The sequence below is a fragment of the Podarcis vaucheri genome (genome assembly GCF_965113315.1).
Source record: "Podarcis vaucheri genome assembly, chromosome: 7".
In the NCBI taxonomy this organism is placed as follows: Eukaryota; Metazoa; Chordata; class Lepidosauria; order Squamata; family Lacertidae; genus Podarcis; species Podarcis vaucheri.
Window position 1 is genome coordinate 32128994 of NC_138765.1, and position 22345 is coordinate 32151338.

Sequence of the window (22345 nt, forward strand, 5' to 3'; positions counted from 1 at the left end):
TCCTTTACCACTTTGCATCTCATGCAACACTGTTGGCACCAGGGAAATCTGACTCTTTACTCTTGTTCTCCATGAATTTTGGGGTTCCTTTGGTTTCAGTTCATTTTTGTTCTTTGAATCAATCTATTGTGAATCTTTGGTTTGAGCTCCCCCCCCCCCTTCCAATGTTGCCGAACAACAACTCTCCAACCTTCTGGACCAAACACCTCTGTATCCTACAAACCACCAAGGTGCATGTATTGTGTCTATCTTACCACCACTATTGCATTTGACAGGCCTAAAAATATTATAACTGAGCTTTTCGTTTGTCATTCCTGTGTTTAAACTTTGTAGCCAGAGGCCCCAGGAATTAGACTGGGAACTGGGGAATTGCTGTTGGTAGGTGAGGGCTGTCCAATGGAACTGGGTTATCAGAGAGGTTGAGGGAAAGGTTACAGTGGGAGTTCATTATGCCAGGATGAGGTGGAGATGTATGACTTAAAAATCCAGTGCTGACTCCCTTTTAAGTGTTGGGGTCATATTGTCACAGGTAGTTGGACTGCAGATTCGTCATCTCTTTTGAAAGCTCTTTGCGCCACTCTTTCCCATAATTAATCAATGTTCCTATATAGCATTGGCTGCAGTCTCAATCATTTACTTGGGATGCGGGTGGCGCTGTGGGTTAAACCACAGAGCCTAGGACTTGCCAATCAGAAGGTTGGCGGTTTGAATCCACAACGAGGTGAGCTCCCATTGCTTGGTCCCTGCTCCTGCCAACCTGGCAGTTCGAAAGCGCGTCAAAGTGCAAGTAGATAAATAGGTACCGCTCCGGTGGGAAGGTAAACAGCGTTTCCGTGCGCTGCTCTGGTTAGCCAGAAGCGGCTTAGTCATGCTGGCCACATGACCCGGAAGCTGTACGCTGGCTCCCTCAGCCAATAAAGCGAGATGAGTGCCGCAACCCCAGAGTCGGCCATGACTGGACCTAACGGTCAGGGGTCTCTTTACCCTTTACCTTTACAACTCCTTTGGCCATGCTGGCTAAGGCTGATGGGGACCTCTGAAATGCCACAGGTTGACCACCCTTGATCTAAAGCATTGGTCTTCAAATGGTGGGTCTGGGCGCATTACCAGGTCAAAGCCTGACCTAGGATGGGTCACAATAGCAATACCCCATTGAGCAAATACACGGCAACATATTATGTAATGGGTCCCCGGATGTGTGTGTAGGCTAAAGTTTGGTCCTCAGTTTGGAAGCATTGAAGACTACTGCTGTGACATTTTAAAATATCCTCCCCTCTTTCTTTTGTCTAGCAACCGCTGCAGGCACTTACCTGCCACCCCTGCAGCAGGTATTTCAAGCTCCTCGCCGGCCCGGGATAGGAACTGTCGGGAAGCCAATCAAACTCTTAGCCAACTACTTTGAAGTAGACATTCCCAAGATTGACGTCTATCACTATGAAGTTGACATCAAGCCAGACAAGTGCCCTCGCAGAGTCAACAGGTAAGGCAAGTATTAGCGTTTAGCAATTTCTCCTCTTGTCCAGCCCTTTAACTGGGAAGAAGCCAAAGGCCTTGGAGAAAATGCATGCAGAGCCCTGCATCTCTTCTCCTCCCCCATCCGGCTAGTTCTGAGAGCCCCACTTCCAAGCACACCTGTTGCAGCTCTTTCTGCCCAGTGGAATACTTGGCACTATTTAGCTTTGCTACGAGTGAAGTTGCCGCTTTTTGCACAGGTGGGAGCTGACCCTGCAAGGTGATGCTTGGACCGGCAGTGAAGTGGCTTTCCTGCAGCATCTCTCTTCCTTCCTCTCCGCCCACACTGGGAATTCGGCCTCTCTCCTCGCCCCATCTCTGGCCATGCGCTGGCGGTGGCGGCTTGAGAGATAACTGGGCTTTGGGCTCTATCACTGGTCAGCTTACAGCAGCTGTGTGATCTTGGCTGCGGTCCCAGGCTTTTAAAATAGCCATCCTTAGGCTTTGGGCAATTGTACTGCTGTTTAAAACTCTGCTGTTCGTTTAGTTCTTTGCTTGGGAAGGACAGTATTGAGAGCTATCTGATTTAAAAAGTGAAAATTCTGCAAGGAGCACGTGCGTAGAGCAGCTGATTTAATTTTGTACCTGTTCTCTTTTAACTTGCATAATTCTGGCTTGGCTATACATGAAGCCGTGAGAGACCTCTAGAGGCTCACTCTCCCCCGCTCCTGGATACCAAACTCAGGCTTCCGAGATGTCAGTTGAAGGCATTGTAGAGTAGGCGTACTGGTCAAATATTTCAAGTCTGCTACTAGGTAGAGGGCAGCGTAATTTAAAAATAAAAATTATGGTGCCATTTGTTAGCAAGGACAGGAACATGGGCTGCTTGTCCCCTAGCCTTGCAGCAGCCAGGGGCAAGTGTGCCCCCACTGGCCAGCTGCTTATAACTGCAAGCATATTGCAACTAGGAACGCAAGCAGTCATCACTGGCAAAGGCCAACATGTCAGACGAGTACCAAGGAGGGGACTCAGGTCCAACTCCTTACTTATCCATGAAGTTCATTAGATGGACAGGTTGCGCACAGCCAACCTCACCTATTTTGTGCGGTTATTGTGATGGTACATTTTTTTTGGTGGGAGAAATTTATATATCGCCCTATCCTTTGGCAAGTGTGGAATAAAAATGCAGTAACATTAATTATTGCCTTAAAAAAAACAACAACCTGGAAGTCAGGACAGATACACAAAAAAAGTAGTAAGTGGGAAAATGGTTGATCTTATTTCCTAATGGCAATGCTTTAAAGTCCAACCCTCCAGATGTTGTTGGACTACGGTTCCTGTACTGCTAAGGGGGCTGTCAGCTAACAACATCTGGAGGGCACCCGGTTGACCAAGTCTACTTTAAACATGCTTGACCATGACTTGACAGTATTTGCCTGGTCAATGTTGCTTTTGATCATCTCAGGCCATTACCCATAGGCTTAAGTAACTTTTATGATAAACATCAAAATTATTCAAATAATTTTTTTTAGAAAACTTATTTAGCACATCATCAAAGCCAATTAAAAATAAGATTTTTTTGGAGGAAAACATTAATACAAATTTCATACTTTTTCACTGGTTGGTGTGTCAGCTGAGTCTTTTTCTGGACAGGGATAGCCTGGGTACAGGTAGCTGTGACACACTTTTTATGAGGCCACCACTGAACGCAATTCAACAACTGCAACAAGTGCAGACTGTGGCAGCCAGAGTGTGGAGGGGAATAGAACTCAAGCAGGTACACTGGTTGCCAGTTAACTTCCGCACACAAAACTATGTGCTTAAGACAACATTTAAAGCTCTGAATGATCTGCAGCCCAAATATCTGAGAGAATGCTGTCTCCTGTATCAACCTACCCTGCATTAAGATCAGAAGAGGCTTTCTGGGTCATCCGTATGTTAAATGAGATGCATAATGGAGGGATGCATGGTAGAGCCTTAATGGTGGTGGCTCCAAGTCTGTTGAATGACCTCTCCATTGAAGTGCATCTCACCCTAGCTGTATGTATATTTGGGAGGAACATATTTTATTATGAAAATAATAAAATTTGTTTTGATGCCAGATGAAAGCTCTCTTTTTGGTAGGCCTTCTATTATAAATTGCATACATTTATGTAATTTCCGAGAATGGTTTTTTAAAGTTTTTGCTGCTTATTTTATCCTATATTGCCCCTTTTTTCTTTTTTCTTTTGGTAAAATACCCTGTGACCATTTTTGGTGAAGAGCGATAAAGAAACCTGATAAAGAAACAAATCATTTACCAAGCATTCTACATCATTTTTGCCACTTCAGGTTAACCCATCTGTCTCAGTCTAGCGATGAAAGCATTAAATTCTGTCCCTTTTGCTGTGTTTCTGCAGAATTGTGGAGTTCACAACTACCTCATTGACTGCTGTGCAGTGTTTGTAGATGGGAATCTTGTGATGCGGACTGGAAACTGTCCTGTTCCACAAGTTCATTAATAGGAGTGAACGAATGCCTGTTGCAAACACAATTTTAAACAGCCTGGCAAATTTCTGATGGTTTTTAAAGCTTTTTATTTACTTCCAGTAATTCCAGTAAAATAAACATGCTTTATTAGATTGCTCTCTAGGGCATTAGTAAATTTTCTAATGCAATCAGGGTTTTCTTTCCTGATGCAGATCACTATGATTTACATAAGGAAAATTTTCCAATTCATTTCCCCCCCCAGACAAGTTACATCACTTATGGGAATGAGGGAAAATACAAGATCAGCCGAGGTGCTTGGCCAAGCAATACGAAGTTGCTGTGTTAGATAGTCTTGGTAAAGTCTAGGTGCTTAGCCTATTGCACTCATTTACTCAGCAGAGTAGTACCTTCCACTTGCTGCATGTCAAGGCCTCCAACTTTTCCAGCACCAGCCACTGACCCAAATGATCCTGAGTTCTCCCTCATGTTCTAGCTTGGCTGCTCCCAGTCCAGTCATACTCCTGGTCCTAGTTTCTTACTGGAATTGTGAACCCGCTAGCCAATCCTTCTAGCTTCTCTCTTCCTCTCCCTCCCCTCCTGGTCTCTCTCTCTGCAGGGAGGTTGTGGAATACATGGTACAACACTTCAAACCTCAAATCTTTGGAGATCGGAAGCCTGTGTACGATGGGAAAAAGAACATCTATACGGTCACTGCCCTGCCCATTGGCAATGAAAGGGTAAGAGGGCAGTGTTCTCTTGGGTGGTTGGGCTTCCTCAGGCACCCTCCTTTTTAAAGCCAGAAGAATCAGGAGAATTAAGAAGTTGCATTGGTGTTCCCTTCTATCCCTGCTGTCCATCCAACATGGCAGTGACTGAAAATTACATGTCAGTCACTTGGCATCACCTTGATGTCTGGCGACCCAGCTTCAGAGGAAAGAATTGGGAACACACTCTTAAGTGCGTTTCCAATTCTTTCTCCCTTTGTATCCTGACTTGAACTCAAGCCCCTGCTGAAAGGGACTTACAACGCTCTGTGCTTTCAGCTGGAATTGTGTTTAATGAATGCCAGAGACAGCAGGAGCTTAACAGCAACTATTTCATTGTCTAAAAATGACTATACAACAGGCCTAACAAACTTACTAATGCAACTTCTTTTTCTTCAATCCTTCATTCCTGGTTCTAGTTCCATGCCATATAAAGCAGGGGTTTCAAAGCCATAGTTCCATGCCATGCCATATAGGGTAGGGGTTCACAGATACTCCATGAGCTTCATTCAAGTGGCCCATAGCATGTCTGAATTAAATATTCATATTTATTTTTTAAATGGTTCCTTTATTTCTTTCCTTGTATTTTATTGTATTACAGTGGTGCCTCGCAAGATGAAATTAATTCGTTCCACAAGTTTTTTCTTCTTGCGAGTTTTTCGTTTTGCGAAGCACGGTTTCCCATAGGAATGCATTGAAAATCAATCAATGCGTTCCTATGGAGACCGTCCGGGGACAGAGGGGAAGCGCCGCTCGCCTTCCCCTCTGTCCCCTCTTTTGAAGCAAGGGGCGGAGGGGAGAAGATCGCTTCTCCCCGTTGCCGCCCCTTGGTTCAAAAGGGGTCCGGGGAGATTGCGGGGCTGGCAACGGGGAGAAGCGATCTTCTCCCCGCCGCCCCTTGCTTCAAAAGAGGTCCGGGGACAGCGGGGAAGACGCGCTGCGCTTCCCTGCTATCCCCGGAGCTTGCGGGGCAAGCTTCATTTTGCGAAGCAAGCCTATAGGGAAATGCGTCTTGCGAAGCGGCTAAGAAAACGAAAAACTCCTTAGTCTAGTGAGTTTTTCGTCTTCCGAGGCGTTCGTCTTGCGGGGTACCACTGTACAACCAGACTACTGTGGAATGCAAATCATAACACAATAAAAGACAATTTTAAGAAATTGATTTATTTTTCTGTCATCTGTTTGTAGGTTGACTTTGAGGTGACAATTCCAGGGGAAGGCAAAGACAGGATATTCAAGGTTTCAATCAAGTGGATGGCCATTGTGAGCTGGCGGATGCTTCACGAGGCCCTGGTGAGCGGGCAGATTCCTGTTCCGCTGGAGTCTGTCCAAGCCCTTGATGTTGCCATGAGACACCTGGCCTCCATGAGGTAACTTTCCTTCGTGGTCAGGGATTTAGTTCATTTTTTTTTTAAGGGAAGATGCACACAACTCTGGGCACATCTTTTATCCTGTTTTCACACAGATATATTACATCCATGAAGCCAACATGGCCCTGGGAGTTGTATTTTTGTGGAATTTTCTGTGAGGGAGTAGCTCTCTCACGCCTCTTCACAGTCTTCAGCTGGTGTCTTAAGAGAGTACAGTGATGGTGCCTACATAATATCAATAGGCAGGATGTTCCAAAGCACAGGTGCTGCTTCGTTAAAGGAGAACGACTGCTTTCAAATGCAGAATGGACATCGCTTGGCACTTGTAGATGTGCAAGTTCCACAGATTGAAGTGATTGGATTGGCATGCATGGAGCAAGGAAATCCTTTAACTTGCAACCTTGAAGACTGCCCACCCCAAGTAAATAGTGCCTAGCTATGAGGAAAGAACTGGGCAAAATTATGCTAGTGACAAATCTGTAAGAAGATTTGAGGCCCAAGGACATTCCTGAAGGGTTTTTGTGCCTCAGTCTAGACTTCAAATATCAAAGTTTGCTGTCCTACATGGGTATAGCATGGGCTAATGTTCTTCATTTTCTTTGGCCTCCCCAGGTACACGCCAGTGGGCCGTTCCTTCTTCTCTCCCCCTGAAGGATACTATCACCCGCTGGGAGGTGGTCGGGAGGTCTGGTTTGGGTTCCACCAGTCTGTCAGGCCCGCTATGTGGAAGATGATGCTGAATATTGATGGTAACTAAATGCATGCAGTAATGTAACCCTGTAACTGTAAAACATTCAGAATAACCAACAAGAAGTCTGTGGCTGAAAAAGGATTGTTGACAATGCCTCTTAGGTTCTATGGGGCCCTGTTCACCAGAGGTGCCTGAATTAACTGTTGTGATAGGTTCAATGGAGAACAAGAACCTGGTCAGATGCAGCTTGCATTGTGGTGATTATTTTGACAGTTCACAGGCACAGGTTTTCTGACAGCATGGCATGGCTGGTGTTTCCCTAAGCAGCTTCATAAAAGGCAGAGCAAAAATGTATTATATAAACATAAGTAAACTTATCTGGTATTCTGCAAGTGTTGCATTGCTTTTTAAAATGTGATTTTTCTAGAGCATTTGAGGGAGGGGGTTCTTCTTTGGTTCTTGTTTTTATTACAAATTTTGTGTTTATATCTTGCATTTTTATGCTGTGAATGGCCCTGAGATCTACGGATGAAGGGTGGTATACTAATTCTAGTAGTAGTAATCATTGTCGTTGTCGTCCTGGTTTTGTTATGGAGTATTTACATGTTTTTCCACTAGTCATTTGTTTATCCTGCAGTTTTCTCTGTCACTTTGAAAACTGCAAAGAAATTCATTTAAAAATGGATTTGTTGAGCTAGGGTGACAGTACTTAAATCCATGTTAATTGCATAAACCTAAAGTTCTGGTATGCGCTTGAACCCCTCCTGCAAGATGTTGGCAGTCTGGAAGCACCCCTAGAGAAAGAGAGTCAAGAAATGACCATTATTCTTGTGCTTCTGTTGCCTGGACTGACCTGCACTCCTGTCTGCTCACCCCATGACAGTATCAGCGACAGCCTTCTACAAGGCCCAGCCAGTGATTGAGTTCATGTGTGAGGTGCTGGACATCCGGAACATTGATGAGCAGCCGAAGCCCCTGACTGATTCTCAGAGAGTCCGTTTCACCAAGGAGATCAAAGGTAAAAGAGGGCAGAGACTCTAAAAGGCCCTAGTTGGCAAGTGGTTTTCTTTCAGGGCCGCAAAGGAAATAGATGCAAAGCAAAAGGCAAAATTAAGAGGGGCAATATTTTTGAGGCCATGGTGGGAAGTCTGGGACACCCTATCCCTCCTTTGTGTTCTGTGTTTTATATGTTGACTGGATCAATAAGCTGATAAATTGATTGACATCAGATGTCTTTCTCTTTTGATAGGTTTGAAAGTGGAGGTGACTCACTGTGGGCAGATGAAGAGGAAATACCGTGTGTGTAATGTTACTCGGAGGCCGGCTAGCCACCAAACGTAAGGCTGTTAGCTTGGGGGAAGGGGAAGAGACATGCGGTGTTTGTTTGTGTGTATGTTTTTTTTTTGGGGGGGGGCTGTGTTACCTTGTGACATTTAACATCAGTTGGGTAGCATTTAGAAAGGGGAATGAGAAAAAACACTGTTAGTCTGGCGATGCAGGAAGCCTTGGGAACTGACTGATGGGCACTTTCTTGGGAGAAGTGTGCACTGCTGCTAGGTGACTTGTTTCAGCTGTCAGTGTGGGGAAAGCTGTCCTGACGGAATTAAGAGCCAGATGAAATCCAGCAACATCTCATAATACAAATGTTTTGGAGTTGTTGTTTGTCCTCCTTTTGTTGCCCTATAGGGCAAGAGTGCTCTTCCAGATAGCAATAACGCAGTAACGTTGGGGAAGCATCACGCAACAACTTACAAAGCAGACTGATGTGTGGATGGTCCAGCATAAATTCACCAGTAATGCGCAATACAAGTCGTAGAGTGCACCTGCAAAACCAATCAGTCTGGAGAGGCTCGAGGTCTTTTTCCTGGTTTTGTACCGGGCTCTCTTAAACAGCTGTGGATTTCTTCTGTGCAGGTTCCCTCTCCAGCTGGAGAGCGGTCAGACAGTGGAGTGCACAGTAGCGCAGTACTTCAAGCAAAAATACAACCTCCAGCTCAAGTACCCCCACTTGCCGTGTCTTCAAGTCGGCCAAGAGCAGAAGCACACATATCTACCTCTGGAGGTGAAAACTCATTTTTGGAATGGGATTGGGAGATGGCTTTTTGAAACACCTCAAGGCTTTGCTGTTATAGTGGGAGAGGGGGGACGAGAGAGTGAGTGTGTGTGTGTGCGCGCCCTTGCATGAAGAGTTATGTTCTGTTTTGTACAATTTCTTGTCCTTTTGAACCTTTTTGTGCTTTGGCCTACAGCTCTTTTAAGACTTTTAATTTTTACTGAAAAACAAATTAAAAAAAAACAAAACAAGAAGTGCCTAAACACGGAGACACAAAACAAAACACTGCAATTTTATACACAGAGAATAAAAATATATATAATAAATAAATAATATATAATAAATATATAATGAAAAGGAAATAAGCTGAAATTTCTTTCTTTCCCAACCATGGGACTTTGACCAATCTTGACTGCTTGCTTTAAACTTAAAAGTCCCATGGATTTCTCAGCTGGTTAGAACGTGGTGTTGATAACACCGGGTTTGCAGGGTTTGGTCCTCCATATGAGACAGCTGCATATTCCTGCATTTCAGGGGTTGATCAATGATCCTCAGGGCCTCTTCTGACTCTACAATTCTATGAATCTTGCCCTCTATGCTCAGAGCAGCCTGTCACATCTTCTAAAATTTAAGTTTTTTGTGTTTTATTATCCTGCTTTTCAGACGAATAATGTCTTCCAAACAGAAAAGAACCACAAGCACAACCCTCAGGCTTATAGACTAAAAAGACAAGACGCAGGAAGGGAAAGCAGGCGCAGAAGGAAAAGGAGGGGACAATCTTTTTAAATCCTTCCCCTTAGCAAATGGTCTGATTGGAGGCTCATAATCTTGCCCATTCACCTTGCCTTTTAAAGCCCCCCTTGTGAATAATTTCAATGCGATGCCCCCTATTCCCTTCTCCCTTTCCATGCCAAGTGCTCAGCACAAATTCTGCCTGCTTGGCTCAAGTCAAGGGTAGGCGGGACTCAGTTGTGACTAGTGGATACATGGTGGATTGGAACACAGGAAGGTGCCAGGCGCACTGGTCTGGTTCACACGTACTGGTAAAACATGAACTACGGTTTACCATGAACAAGTAGCATGCTGGTACATGCCAGTGAATTGCACCTGTTTTGCACCTCCCTTTCCAAGAGTGGGAAACAAAACCACAGAATGGCTGACTTCACCTAATGTGTGAAACAGCACTCATTGTTTCTCTGCAAACTACTACTGGAAGCCAAGGTTTTGTTTTTTTTAAAAGAAACCCATGAATGCTGGCTTGCACAGAATGCTAAGTCAGCTTCTCCATGGTTTCCCCCCCTGACTCTGGGAAGGGAGGAGCTCAGCGGCTGCTATTGGGCAGCATGCACTAGCACACTGTTTGTTCATGGTAAACCATGGCTTTGTTTCTGACCATGGCTTAATGTTCACATGTGAACCACTGCCCAATGGTCTCTTACTGGCCCCTGAGCGTGGCTGTCTTAATGGTTTGTCCAAGATTCTGAGAGGGCTGTTAGTACAACAGTTTTACAAATTGAAGTGCTCCATTATCACTCACAAAATCTATGGGAAATTGGCTCCCAACTCAGGAGCTATTTGGCTGTATTTGCAAGTTTTCCATAGCTGTGGTCAGGCAAAGTTTATGTTTTCCTCTAATGTACCGTATTTTTTCGTGTATAAGACTATATTTTTTCCTAAATTTTTGAAGTTTAAAATAAGGGGTCGTCTTATACATGGATAGTGCAAGTGCATTTTCTTAGAGTTCCAGAAAATAGGGGGTGTCTTATATACGGGGAAAATACGGTATATCCTGTATGATTCTCCTTCTGCATTGCAGTCCCCAGAGAGGCCCTGTTTTGTGTTCCTCTACCATTGGCGGTTAAGCTGATTGACACAAGAATCAAGGCCTTCTCTGTAGTGGTGCCAGCTTTGTAGAACTTCCTTCTGAAGAAGGAGCAACAGTCCTGGAGTACTGAGGACTCCTTGTTTCTCCAGGGGGTTGGGGCAGGCTGATCCAGATTAACAGGAAGCTGCTGCTGTTTTCCATAAGTGTTCTTATATGCTGCTGCTGACATTGATCTGAGTTTTAAGTGTGTGTTTGTTTTATGCTTTCATTGTTGTCCATCTGGAAGACCAGTATTGGGGCCAAAGGGCAAGATAGTAATTTAACAAAAACAACGATTAAAAATAAATGTCTTTGGCAGGTATGTAACATTGTGGCTGGCCAGCGGTGCATTAAGAAACTAACGGACAATCAGACCTCCACCATGATCAAAGCAACAGCGAGGTCTGCCCCGGATAGGCAAGAGGAGATTAGCCGGCTGGTATGTGCCTCTTGTCTTTTTGCTCTTGTGGGAGGGAAACGGCAAGCGCTTGTGAGCTTTCTGTTCTTTTGGGCTGGCAACTTACGAGTGAGGGTTTGTGAACTGCTGCTGAGGACAGTGAGAGCTTTATGACTTAGTGGTGCAATTCAAATGGGGTTGGCTGGGGCAGAGATCTGCCTCCACCCAACCCCATAACAACTCGGGTAGTCTCTGCCAGCAGAGTGATGGCAGAGTCTCTCAAACCAAAACTCATGTACTTTGAAACTTCAGGAGTTCTAGGTGCTGTCAATATTTGTATCTCTTCATATCTATCAGAATTTTAGGATGCGGCAGGGCAGGAAGTATGGGGCTTTCTGAGTGTTTAGCCACAAAAGCTACAAAACCTTTGACCTAAATCCCTCCAGATCTTATGGAACCAGTGCTGAAGTGATGCGATCCTGCCATTACCTGGGTAGAGCTTTCTGCGATCCATTGACAGATCCCAGCACCATAATCATTTGAAGTGTTCCACTAGGACCTTTCACAGGCCAGACCAGTGTTATTTATCCTGAAGACTGTTGGCTGCCCATGCTTTGTTTAAACTATTGCCTATATTTTCCACTCCTACGAGTAGTGTTTCTTTTTTGCCAGTGTAGCTGTTGGAAAGCCTGTTCTGTTTGGATAAATATATTTTATTATATTTATATAGCATTCTTCCAACCAAGTTTAAAACTAAATTTTCATATTACAATGGAAAATGGGAAAGAGATGTGGAAAGGAAACCCCTTGAGTTAGTTTCAGCAAAAAAAAAGAAAAAGAGAAAAGGTTCTTTTAAACTCTCACATTGTTGATACCTCACTCTAAGAACACTAAGCTTAATATATGCAGTGAGTCCTGTATGTTGACGATGTGGGTGCCCAGAATTGGGCACATATGTACATATGTGGTGGGGATGTGATGTCATACAAGTTTTTTTGGGGGGAAATCTTATTGGAATGTAGTAAAATATTAAGCTACTACATAGATCCTTTCCTGATACTGGCATTGTTAACTATATTTGATGACCAAAATTCAGATGAACCATATAAATAGGTTTTATTGATGTTATTGGCTGCAGCTAGACATGTAATAGCAAGAAATCAGAAAACAAGAGAGAGGAACATTTCAAGAATGGAAAATTTTAATGTAGCAAAATGCCTTAATGGAAAGATTGACAAAGCAAGTACAACTAATGAGACAGACAAGCATGGAAGGTGATTTTGTAGGGCAGTGCTTTGGGTTCATTCTATGGTTAGGAAGTTGTGAAACTGGAACCTCAGCAGCAGCTTCACAATAACCTTACCAGAGAGACTTGATCGTTTGATATGAAATAATACATTGCTATTCGCATTCTTCCTATGTATTATGAAAATAAGAGTAGTGGCACAAAGGGTAGCATTATATACCTCCCATGAATTCTATGTATTGTACTTTTTGTGTGTTATATATGTGTGGGGGGGGGGAGATAAAAGTTATTTGTACAGTATGTATGCGTAGATCAGCTGTGGGCCATTTCTGGCCTGTGAGCCTAATTTGGCCTGGCACGGGTTCTAATTAGGCATGTGAGGCCATTTGCCCCAAACCACACCCACCTGCGCCACACCTGACATAATATGTGAATTCAAATGTGGGGCAGATAAAGACTGGCTGCCTTAGAAGTTCCTGTTGAGAATTCCCTAGTGTAGCTGATGGGGCTTTCTCTTGGTACCAATCATCTGATGAGCACTGAGAACAAGCCCTTTGGAGGGTGCACTGTTGGTACCCATCAGTTGAGTGGAGCTGATTTATCCCCTTTGAAGTAGTCACCTGATGTCAGAGTTGACCTGTGGTGGGTGGGGCAGCTGAGGAACCAAGCCAGTAGCCAGCTTCAGCTCTCCACCATGGACATAGGCAATAAAATAGGAAATTCTGTTTTCAGAAGGAGCCCTTAAAACAAAACATAAGCACCAAGGCAGAAAGATCAGCAAAAAGCCAACTTAGAACAGCATAAAGCACAGCAAGGGGAAAGTTGATGCAGAAAGTGAGGCACTCAGTAAAATGTAACCATCCTTGTTTTTCAGATGAAGAACGCCAGTTATAACCTGGACCCATACATACAGGAGTTTGGCATAAAGGTGAAGGATGACATGACTGAAGTGACTGGGCGTGTCCTGCCAGCCCCAATTTTACAATATGGAGGACGGGTAAGCATCCAGGGGTCTCTCAAGTGCTCGTGGGGGTGTGTGTGTGGCAGATTCTCTTAGAGTAACTGACCAGTAGTAATATCGAAGGAATGGACATTTTGACACCCCCCTCCCCAAAGCCTTCCATCAGTCACCATATAAATTGTGTTTAATTCTCAGGATTGTGGGTTCAAGCCCCACATTGGGCAAAAGAGTCCTGCATTTCAGGGGGGACTGGACTAGGTGACCCTCGTAGTCCCTTCCAGCTCCACAATTCTATGATTTTATGACTATGATCTTTTACGGGTGAAATCCTTTCAAGATGGCTTACGGAATAAAATTATATCAGTCCCACCACAGGACACAAGAGAGGGCCTTCTCAGGGGGCTGCTCACAATGGATTGTGGAGCTCCCTTCTAGGGGAATCTAGGCTGGTCCCCTTTTGCTTCCCTTTTGCTGGCAGGGAAATAACTTTGTTTAGAGAAGCCTTTGGCCGCTAACTGATGACTGTGGCAGGGTCTTCTGAGGGCTGGTGTTGCGAATTTTGTTTTGGTGCTTTTAAATAGTTCTAAGAGTTTGAATTTGGTGCTCTTTTTAATAGGGAAACTTGTTTATTTTTATTATTTATATTGATTGGTGGAGGTGGCCACCAATTTGAATGCTTTGAGAGAGGATCAGACAAGTGCATGGAGTGCAAGCTACTAGTCACAATGGCTATATTCTGCCTCCCCTGTCAGCGGCAGTATGCCTCTCATTTACCAGTTGCTGGGAGTCGCAGTTGGGCAAAGTGCTGTTGCGCTTAAGTCCAGCTTGTAGGCTTTCCACAGGCATCTGACTGGCCACTGTGAAAACAGGACTGTATAGACCATTGGCCTTATTCAGCAGGCTTTTCTTAGATTTTAATAAACAGTTAAGCTTGGATATTGACGCCAGATAAACCTCAGCCCCCCCCCCAATTGACTAGCCATCCTCTAAAATGGTTATCTGTGTGGGGGATGTAGGGCAAATGATCCCCAAACTCCCCTGGTAGGTGGTGTTTATTTTGAAAGACCAACCCACCATTTTCTTTCCCTGCAGAACCGTGCCATCGCCACACCCAACCAGGGGGTATGGGACATGAGGGGGAAGCAGTTCTACAATGGCATTGAGATCAAAGTCTGGGCCATAGCCTGTTTCGCCCCCCAGAAGCAATGCAGGGAAGAAGTTCTGAAGTACGTGAGTGGTGTATTTGTGGATGTGGGGAACTGGATGTGGCTGTAGAAGGGCCACAGCTTAGAGTCACTCTTCTGCAAGCAAAAGGAGCCAGGTTCAATCCCTGGCATCTCCAGTTAGAGTTCAAAAGGTGTAGGTGATACTGAGCTCAGTGGGTCAGTAGCTCGTCTTGGTATAAGGCAGCTTCCTAGATTTCTAATAGGGAGCTGGATCAGATATTGAAGCAGCAGCATAATGTATTCTGGTAGCCCACCTTCTTCAAAATGTGTGAGGCAGTTTTTTGGGGATGCCCCTGGAAAACTGGTGTTGAGAAGCTGGCAGCAGTTCCTCATCTGCTGTAGAACTGGGGCCTTGTTTCTGGGTATTGCAGGGTTGTCCCTCCCATCCAGGGCTATGGGCGATTGCTGGGAGACGGTTCCTTCATGCCTGGGTGGACCACAGGTTCTCCTCCCAATAGCCCTAGCCAGAGTAGCCAGTGGTCAGGGATGATGGGAGTTGTAGTCAAAAATACAACAGCTGGAGGCCACTGGTTCCCATCACTGCCTTCACTGCTTCCTGTGGGCTTAGGGATAACTAGCAGACTTTTGAGATGGATTTTTAGTTCTCCGTCCTGGACCCAACACACCCCTCAGTACAGTGATGAGAAACCTGTGGCCCTCTAGACTGCAGCTCCCATCTTTCTGTAGTGGTTAAGAGCGATAGACTCGTAATCTGGTGAACTGGGTTTGCGTCTCCGCTCCTCCACATGCAGCTGCTGGGTGACCTTGGGCCAGTTACACTTCTTTGAAGTCTCTCAGCCCCACTCACCTCACAGAGTGTTTGTTGTGGGGGAGGAAGGGAAAGGAGAATGTTAGCCGCTTTGAGACTCCTTTGGGTAGTGATAAAGCAGGATATCAAATCCAAACTCCTCCTCCTCCTCCTCCTCCTCCTCCTCCTCCTCCTCTTCTTCTTCTCAAGTGTTGGCTTTGCTGGCTGGGACTAAAGGGAGTTGGGAGGGCCATGGGTTCCCCATCCCCATCCTATGCAACAGCACTGCTTGGTAGAGGGATAACCAGTCATAAGAAACTATCTGCATCCTCCTTTCAAACCTCATTCTTCCCCCCCCCCCCGTGCTGTAGGAACTTTACAGACCAGCTGCGCAAGATCTCCAAGGATGCAGGGATGCCAATCCAGGGCCAGCCGTGTTTCTGCAAATATGCACAAGGTGCAGACAGTGTGGAGCCCATGTTCCGTCACCTTAAGAACACCTATTCGGGGCTCCAGCTTATCATAGTCATCCTGCCAGGGAAGACACCGGTGTATGGTATGTTAACAGGAAAGGAGGGAGTTGCTGGAAGGGGGGAGGACAAAAGGGAATTTCTGTCCATTGAACCGTTAATAATCCAACACTTCCAGTTGCCAATTTCCCCTTCTTGGACAAGGTTTTTGAGTGGGCGGTTGCAGACCAGATCTGTGTGCTCTTGGAGAAAGCTGATTTTCTACTAGATCTGTTTTAATTGGGGTTTAGGCCTGATTTTGGCACAGAATCTGATTTGGTTGCCCTGTGGTTTTTGAAAGAAGGACAGTAAACAAATGTAAATACTACTACTACAACGACGACTACTACTATATATTTCTTTTTAAAGGACAAAGTGTGCCTTTGGAACGTAGAAATTTAGTTCAGCAGGGACTAGCTAAAACCCCTTTTCTTCAGAAGTTAGATTTCTATGTTAAGTGTTAAAAAGATTTATCCCATACCTTCAAAGTTAGTTGGCTTTTTCTGGGCCAAACAAACAAAATCCCACAATAACAAGCACAAACAAACAAACGGCCTCCAGTAAAAGTAGAAACCTAGGATAACTGTAAAAGCTTTTTGAAAGCCTGAGAAGGGACAACAGTAAAGTAGGAGCCAGACAAGCCTTCCTCGGGTAGCAATTTCACAGGCAAGGTTGCCACAATTGAAAAGGTACTCTCCGTGGCTTCTGCTGACTGCCTTACTTAAATTGGACATCCATGGGAGTATGGGAGAAGATCCAACCAGTATCTGGGTCTCATTCTGTGCAGATAAGCATCACCGCTTTGAACTGAGCCTGGAAGTGGACAGGGAGCCAGTTATGTTGTTTCAGAACAGATGCAATAGACCCCACCTCTTGGGGAGAGCTGTGGCTGAGTGGTAGAATGAAAAAGTGCCAGGTTCAACTGCAACATCTCCAGGCACAGTTTGGAGAGATGCCAGTCAGTATAGACAATACTGAGCCAGATGGTTTCACTTGATATAAGGAAGCTTCCTGTGTTCTTAAAGCAAAGTGTACAGGAAGTGTTGAAGAGCTTTCTTTTTCTTGCTCCTGTTGGCTGCGTATCATGTCATGAGAAAGCTTACAGGTTTCTCACAGGCATCTGGTTGGCCAATGTGAGAACAGGATGCTGGACCTCATAGGCCTTTGGCTTGATGCCACAGGGCTGCTCTTCTGTCCCTGTTAGCCATCTGGCAGTTCTGCACTAGTTGAGTTTCTGGACTGTCTTCAAGGTCAGCCCCACATGGAGTTTATTACGGTAATCCGGCCTCTGTAGTTACAGATTTTAGGAGCATATTTTCAAGATGAAAGAAAGAAAATTATGATTTGTGGGATTTGCCCCCCTGCGCTGTCTGTAGTTTGAAGCTATGCAGTGCATGTAGGTCTACGAACCCGCATGCTTTATAATCAGCTCTGGAATTCTCAGCCTCTCTTAAAGCTATTGCCTTATCCCTCCACATATCAAATGGAAACCTTCCCCAGATACGTTCCTGCTTTCCTTTTCAAGGAGAAGCCGCAAGGTGCCTGTTGCTTTAACAAGCTTTTACTCTTCTGTCTGCAGCGGAGGTAAAGCGTGTGGGGGACACGCTCCTGGGGATGGCCACCCAGTGCGTGCAGGTCAAGAATGTTGTGAAGACATCGCCACAGACTCTTTCCAACCTCTGCCTCAAGATCAATGTCAAGCTCGGCGGGATCAACAACATCCTGGTACCTCACCAGAGGTATGTTTGCCAAGTGGGATGGAAGGGAAGTACCTGCACTAGAACACCCCGCCCCCGCCCAGTGATGTTGTAGCTCACACAAGCACACACCTGGCATAGCTGAACAAGAACACATGATTAGGGATGTAAGAAGGCATTGATTTCCATTTTGTCCTGTATTGGTTGCAGGCAACTGTTTCTGTTCTGCCATTCGTATTCCACCCCAAACTATGCTGTTCATCTCCACATCCACTGTGGTGAAATTACGTAACATACGTAATTTATGTAAGCTACGCTGTCGTTGCGTCGTTCCACCCCATTCACTTCAGTTCAAAATAAACGAGGCGCAAAGCGGGGTGGGGTGGGGGACCTAATCAGTTGTGTATTGTTTGTGGATGGAAAACAACAGCAACAATGAATACTGATTCTATTTACCGGATTGATTTGCACCGGCAGTTTCTGTTCCCGTTTCTGTCAGAATTCTGACATCCATACTTGTGACCCCGAGAGCTTTGGCTCTCATTTAAAAACAAAAAGTGAAGTTTTGGCCCCAGTAGTCACACCAAGCACTTGGGCGCAGAGAGTCCAAAAGAGAGTGGGAGAGGGAGAATTCAAGGCAGACCAACGTACCATATCCAAAGCCCTGTTGGACTTGTGCCTTCCTCCCTTTCCCCCAGTCTTCTGTCAGCCTTTTTAATACACATTTCTCTCCCATTGAACCCAAAAGAAGGGGGGGGGAAGTATGCCAGCCATAAGGCTGCTGGTGTCCTCCACCCCCCACCCCCGGTTCCCAAATCTGAAGATATGTTAGGAGAACAGGAGAGCTTGGGAAACAGAGGATCCAAAGTCTCCTTTGAGTTGCCCCTACACCTGAAATGCAACCTTCTTTGCCGCTCTCCACTGCTGAAGCACTAACGGCCAAGGAGGTGACTGTGGTTGCAAGATGGGTGCCTTTATGGGTAGACCTCGTCTACCTAGGGAGATCTGTGATATCCTATGGCCCCTGGGATGCTCTTCCAGGGACCACAGGAGTGCAGCCGCAAGATGTAAAACAAAGGAACATATAATCTGCATCTGAAGAACCTTCCTGTTGAACTGAGAAATTTGATTCTTTGTCCTAGAATGAACTACACATAGTAAGTGGAATTATGTATCTACAGTGGTGCCCCGCAAGACGAATGCCTCGCAAGACGGAAAACTCGCTAGACGAAAGAGTTTTCCGTTTTGGAGGTGCTTCGCAAAACGAATCTCCTATGGGCTTGCTTCGCAAGACGAAAATGTCTTGCAAGTTCCTGCGGGTTTTTTCCCCTCCCCCCCTTTTTCTGAGCCGTTAAGCCGCTTATCAGCTGATCCGATAAGCCTAAAAGCCGCTAATCCGCTAATCCGTCAATGGGCTTGCTTTGCAAGACGAAAAAACCGCTAGACGAAGAGAATCACAGAACGGATTCTTTTCATCCTGCGAGGCACCACTGTACTCATTTTTTGCCCTGTTCATAATTTCCAATATTTTATTGGCAACCAATTTTACAGTCCAGATTTTTTTAAAAAATGCAAAATTACTACAGAACCATAGCGCTTACAATTAAGCAGTAATAAAAGGGTCACCTGAAATGTTTCATGGTTTAAACATTCAGCCAGTTATACAACTACACTGAATACTTTATGAGAGCTTTTTTATCAGATTTCTCATCGTTTTTGTCTCCAGCTGTTACTTTTTTTTTAATGAATAAGGAAATATATTAAGAAGAAATGTGGGCAGTTTAGAACGCAGTAAGTCAGCCCAGAGGAAGAGCTTACTGAAAATACCAAGATTTCTCTTGGCAGTGGAAATCGCTCTTGGAAATCGCCAGCGAGGGATCCTGATGAACACACTTTCAGGAGGAGTTTTTGGGACTGAGCTTGGAATTTCGGGGAGGAGACGGGGGAGATAAAAGCATGTAATTCTGATTATATTGCTTGTCAGTAACTTGCTTTAACAGAAGGAAATAACTTGCTTTAATTTAGGTACAAAATGTTGGATAGCTAGCTTTTGTATAAGGGTGTTCCCCCACAAAATGCTAGTTTTTTTAAAAAATATAGTATTTTGGTACTAAATCTGCTCAATCTTGTTCCCAGGTCTGCTGTCTTTCAGCAGCCAGTCATATTCCTTGGAGCTGATGTGACTCATCCCCCAGCAGGTGATGGAAAGAAGCCTTCTATAACAGCTGTAAGTTTTAACTCTCAAATATTGTGGTGTGGCTGGCTTGGCCCCAGACCATCAGGAAGGGAAGAGCCATAGTTCAGAGATAGAACACATGCTTTGTGTGCAGAAAGTCCCAGTTTCAGTCTCCATGGAAGTCTGGGAATGTCTCCTGCCTGAAACCCTGGAAAACCATTGCCAATCTGCGTAGACAATACTGAGCTAGATGGACCATAGCTTTGGTTCTGTATAAGACATTGTTCTGTGTGCCTGTCTGGAGCACTCAGCCACCACCTCAGTTGTGCACCAACCTGCTCATTCAGGATGCAGTTCAGTGAGAGGCTCACACAGGTACATTTGCCTTGTGTCTGTCAGTGTTTGTAAAAAGCAAAAAAAGGTTCTGACCTCCCTTTGTTGCCTCAGCCTTGTTCTCGGACCCTTGTTGGCATAAAAGAGTCCACGAGAAGAGTATCTTTGCAGAGTACTTTCTGCTTTTATTAAAAGTCTTTCTGTAAAAGCGATTGACCAACTGTACACACCTCAACACTACCAATTTTCACTAACCAACCAACCAACCCAACTAAACTAACATGTCTCACTATATACAACCCGGTGCAGGCCGCTGACTCATGCTGACCCAGCTTTTTTAAGCATTAAAGAAACAGCGACCAATTTTTAGCCGTGACAGTGTCCATGTAGCCTAGCACAGATGTCTAGGGAGTTGCCTCTTAAGTCCCCTAGCGTAGGGAGAGGCAGTGTTGTCTTCAGCCTGTTCTCTCCCATTTGCCTTCACCAGTTGACAGTCCTTCACTTTCATCAGGATTGCTCCCCGCACCCACACCCAAGCCTGTCAGAAATAACACAGGGCGAAGTTCTTAAAAATAATAATAACAATTCTCAGTTTCAGTGGCATGCAAGTTTCACACTTTTGCTCTTTATGGGCTGCAGGTGGTGGGCAGTATGGATGCCCACCCAAGCCGTTACTGTGCCACCGTGCGGGTTCAGCGACCCCGGCAGGAGATCATAGAGGACCTGTCGTACATGGTGAGAGAGCTCCTCATCCAGTTTTACAAGTCCACTCGCTTCAAACCCACCCGCATAATCTTCTACCGTGATGGAGTGCCGGAGGGACAGCTCCCACAGGTGAGGGGGCCTCTTTTCCTCAGTAGTATCAGCGGGAATGGATCCTGCACAGGAAGCTTCGGTTCACATTAGGTGGAAAGGACAGAGGTTTGCAGTGGGTACAGGTTAGGAATTGCCCAGTTTAATGTGGGCTTCAGTAGTAGATATGGTCTGTTGAATTTGACTAACTGGATTTTTGTAAACCGCTTTAAGATTTTTTACAATCAAGTGGTGTATAAATTTTAAATAAAGGTCCATTTAGTCTAGGTCTGGGGGACCTGTGGCCCTGAAGTTGATGGTGATTATGATTTTGTTGACAGCCATAACTTCCACCATCCCAATGGTCTTGGTGGCTGGGGTTGATGGAAACTGGAGCCCAATAACATCTAAAGGGCCCCAAATTTCCCAGCCCTGGCTTATGGGAGACCCAGAGGCAGGGCACAAGGGCAACAGCTACCGATTTTCAGGAGTAAACATTTCAGGAAGCTGTATTTAGTTATTAATAGCTGTTGATAGGCCTCTCTCTTTGTGATTTTTGCCTCCTCCCCTTTTAAGGCCACCTTAAGCCTGTAGAAGTGCCTGCAACTTGGGGCAGCCAGTTCAGTAAATTAACCATACATTTGTCCTACAAAGTGCTTTATCTTTTGTTGAGTTGTGCTAAATTTATTTCCAGTCCATTTTACTGGGTGAAAAAGTTTTCAATTAGCTGTAATCGTGCCTTAGAGTAAGGTGGCCTCAATCTTTTTTTAATTAAAAAAATACTCTTCATATGATCAAGCAAAAAATAATAATAAAATAAATGGCTCGATGAATAGATGATCTTTCTAGCAACAGAAGAGGGGGGGCAGTATGGTGTTTTTTTTTCCTTCTACCTTTTAAAGCATTATGGCTGCTTTTCTCTTAGATCCTTCATTATGAGCTCCTGGCCATCCGTGACGCCTGCATCAAATTGGAGAAGGACTACCAGCCAGGCATTACTTACATTGTTGTGCAGAAACGACACCACACTCGACTCTTCTGTGCAGATAAAAATGAGAGGGTGAGGATCAGTGATGGGGCATGCTTCAAATTAGGTCTTTTGGTTGTGTAAACACAGATCAGCGAGGTTAACAAGTGGCAATTGTGGGATTGCTGATAGCATTAATAAAGCCTGAGAGGTTTAAGATACAAAGCTAATTTAATTATTCTCTTTTATTTTGTTTGGCACAGCAGTTCCCTAACTAACTTGCTTGAGATCTCTAAAGGACAGTGGAGGCATCCCAGGCAATTGCTTTTTTTTAGCATTGCTTAACATCCGTCTTTCTTAGCATCTTGCTTAAACATCCCAGACAATTTCTCTTGCTAACAGCATTTATGCTTTTGTTTCCTTTGTAATAAACTCTGCAGATCGGTAAAAGTGGGAACATTCCAGCAGGAACAACGGTGGATACAAACATTACTCATCCGTTTGAGTTTGACTTCTACCTGTGTAGTCATGCAGGCATTCAGGTACTGTGTATTAATGACCTTTTTTATTTAAGGAGAGGAGGTGATTTAGATAATAGCCGGAATCCAAAGTATACTTCAGTTTTCGTACCCG

General features: G+C 44.8%; 1 protein-coding gene across 2 annotated transcripts in view; it reads left to right on the forward strand.

The window, feature by feature from the left end:
• Nucleotides 1-22345, forward strand: part of LOC309536630 (protein argonaute-1) — a 48639-nt gene that overhangs the window by 18637 nt on the left and 7657 nt on the right. The window contains exons 2-17 of one of the 2 annotated variants that reach the window (XM_082230768.1): nt 1291-1480; nt 4538-4658; nt 5871-6052; nt 6665-6801; nt 7627-7761; nt 7993-8080; nt 8658-8805; nt 10980-11099; nt 13178-13300; nt 14357-14490; nt 15610-15794; nt 17327-17486; nt 19581-19671; nt 20593-20787; nt 21671-21805; nt 22153-22254. In XM_082230768.1, coding sequence (XP_082086894.1) covers nt 1291-1480; nt 4538-4658; nt 5871-6052; nt 6665-6801; nt 7627-7761; nt 7993-8080; nt 8658-8805; nt 10980-11099; nt 13178-13300; nt 14357-14490; nt 15610-15794; nt 17327-17486; nt 19581-19671; nt 20593-20787; nt 21671-21805; nt 22153-22254 — 2246 coding nt within the window. Of the gene's footprint in view, nt 1-1290; nt 1490-4537; nt 4659-5870; nt 6053-6664; nt 6802-7626; nt 7762-7992; nt 8081-8657; nt 8806-10979; nt 11100-13177; nt 13301-14356; nt 14491-15609; nt 15795-17326; nt 17487-19580; nt 19672-20592; nt 20788-21670; nt 21806-22152; nt 22255-22345 lie in introns of those variants that run through there. The other variant, XM_082230769.1, reaches the window with a different exon arrangement.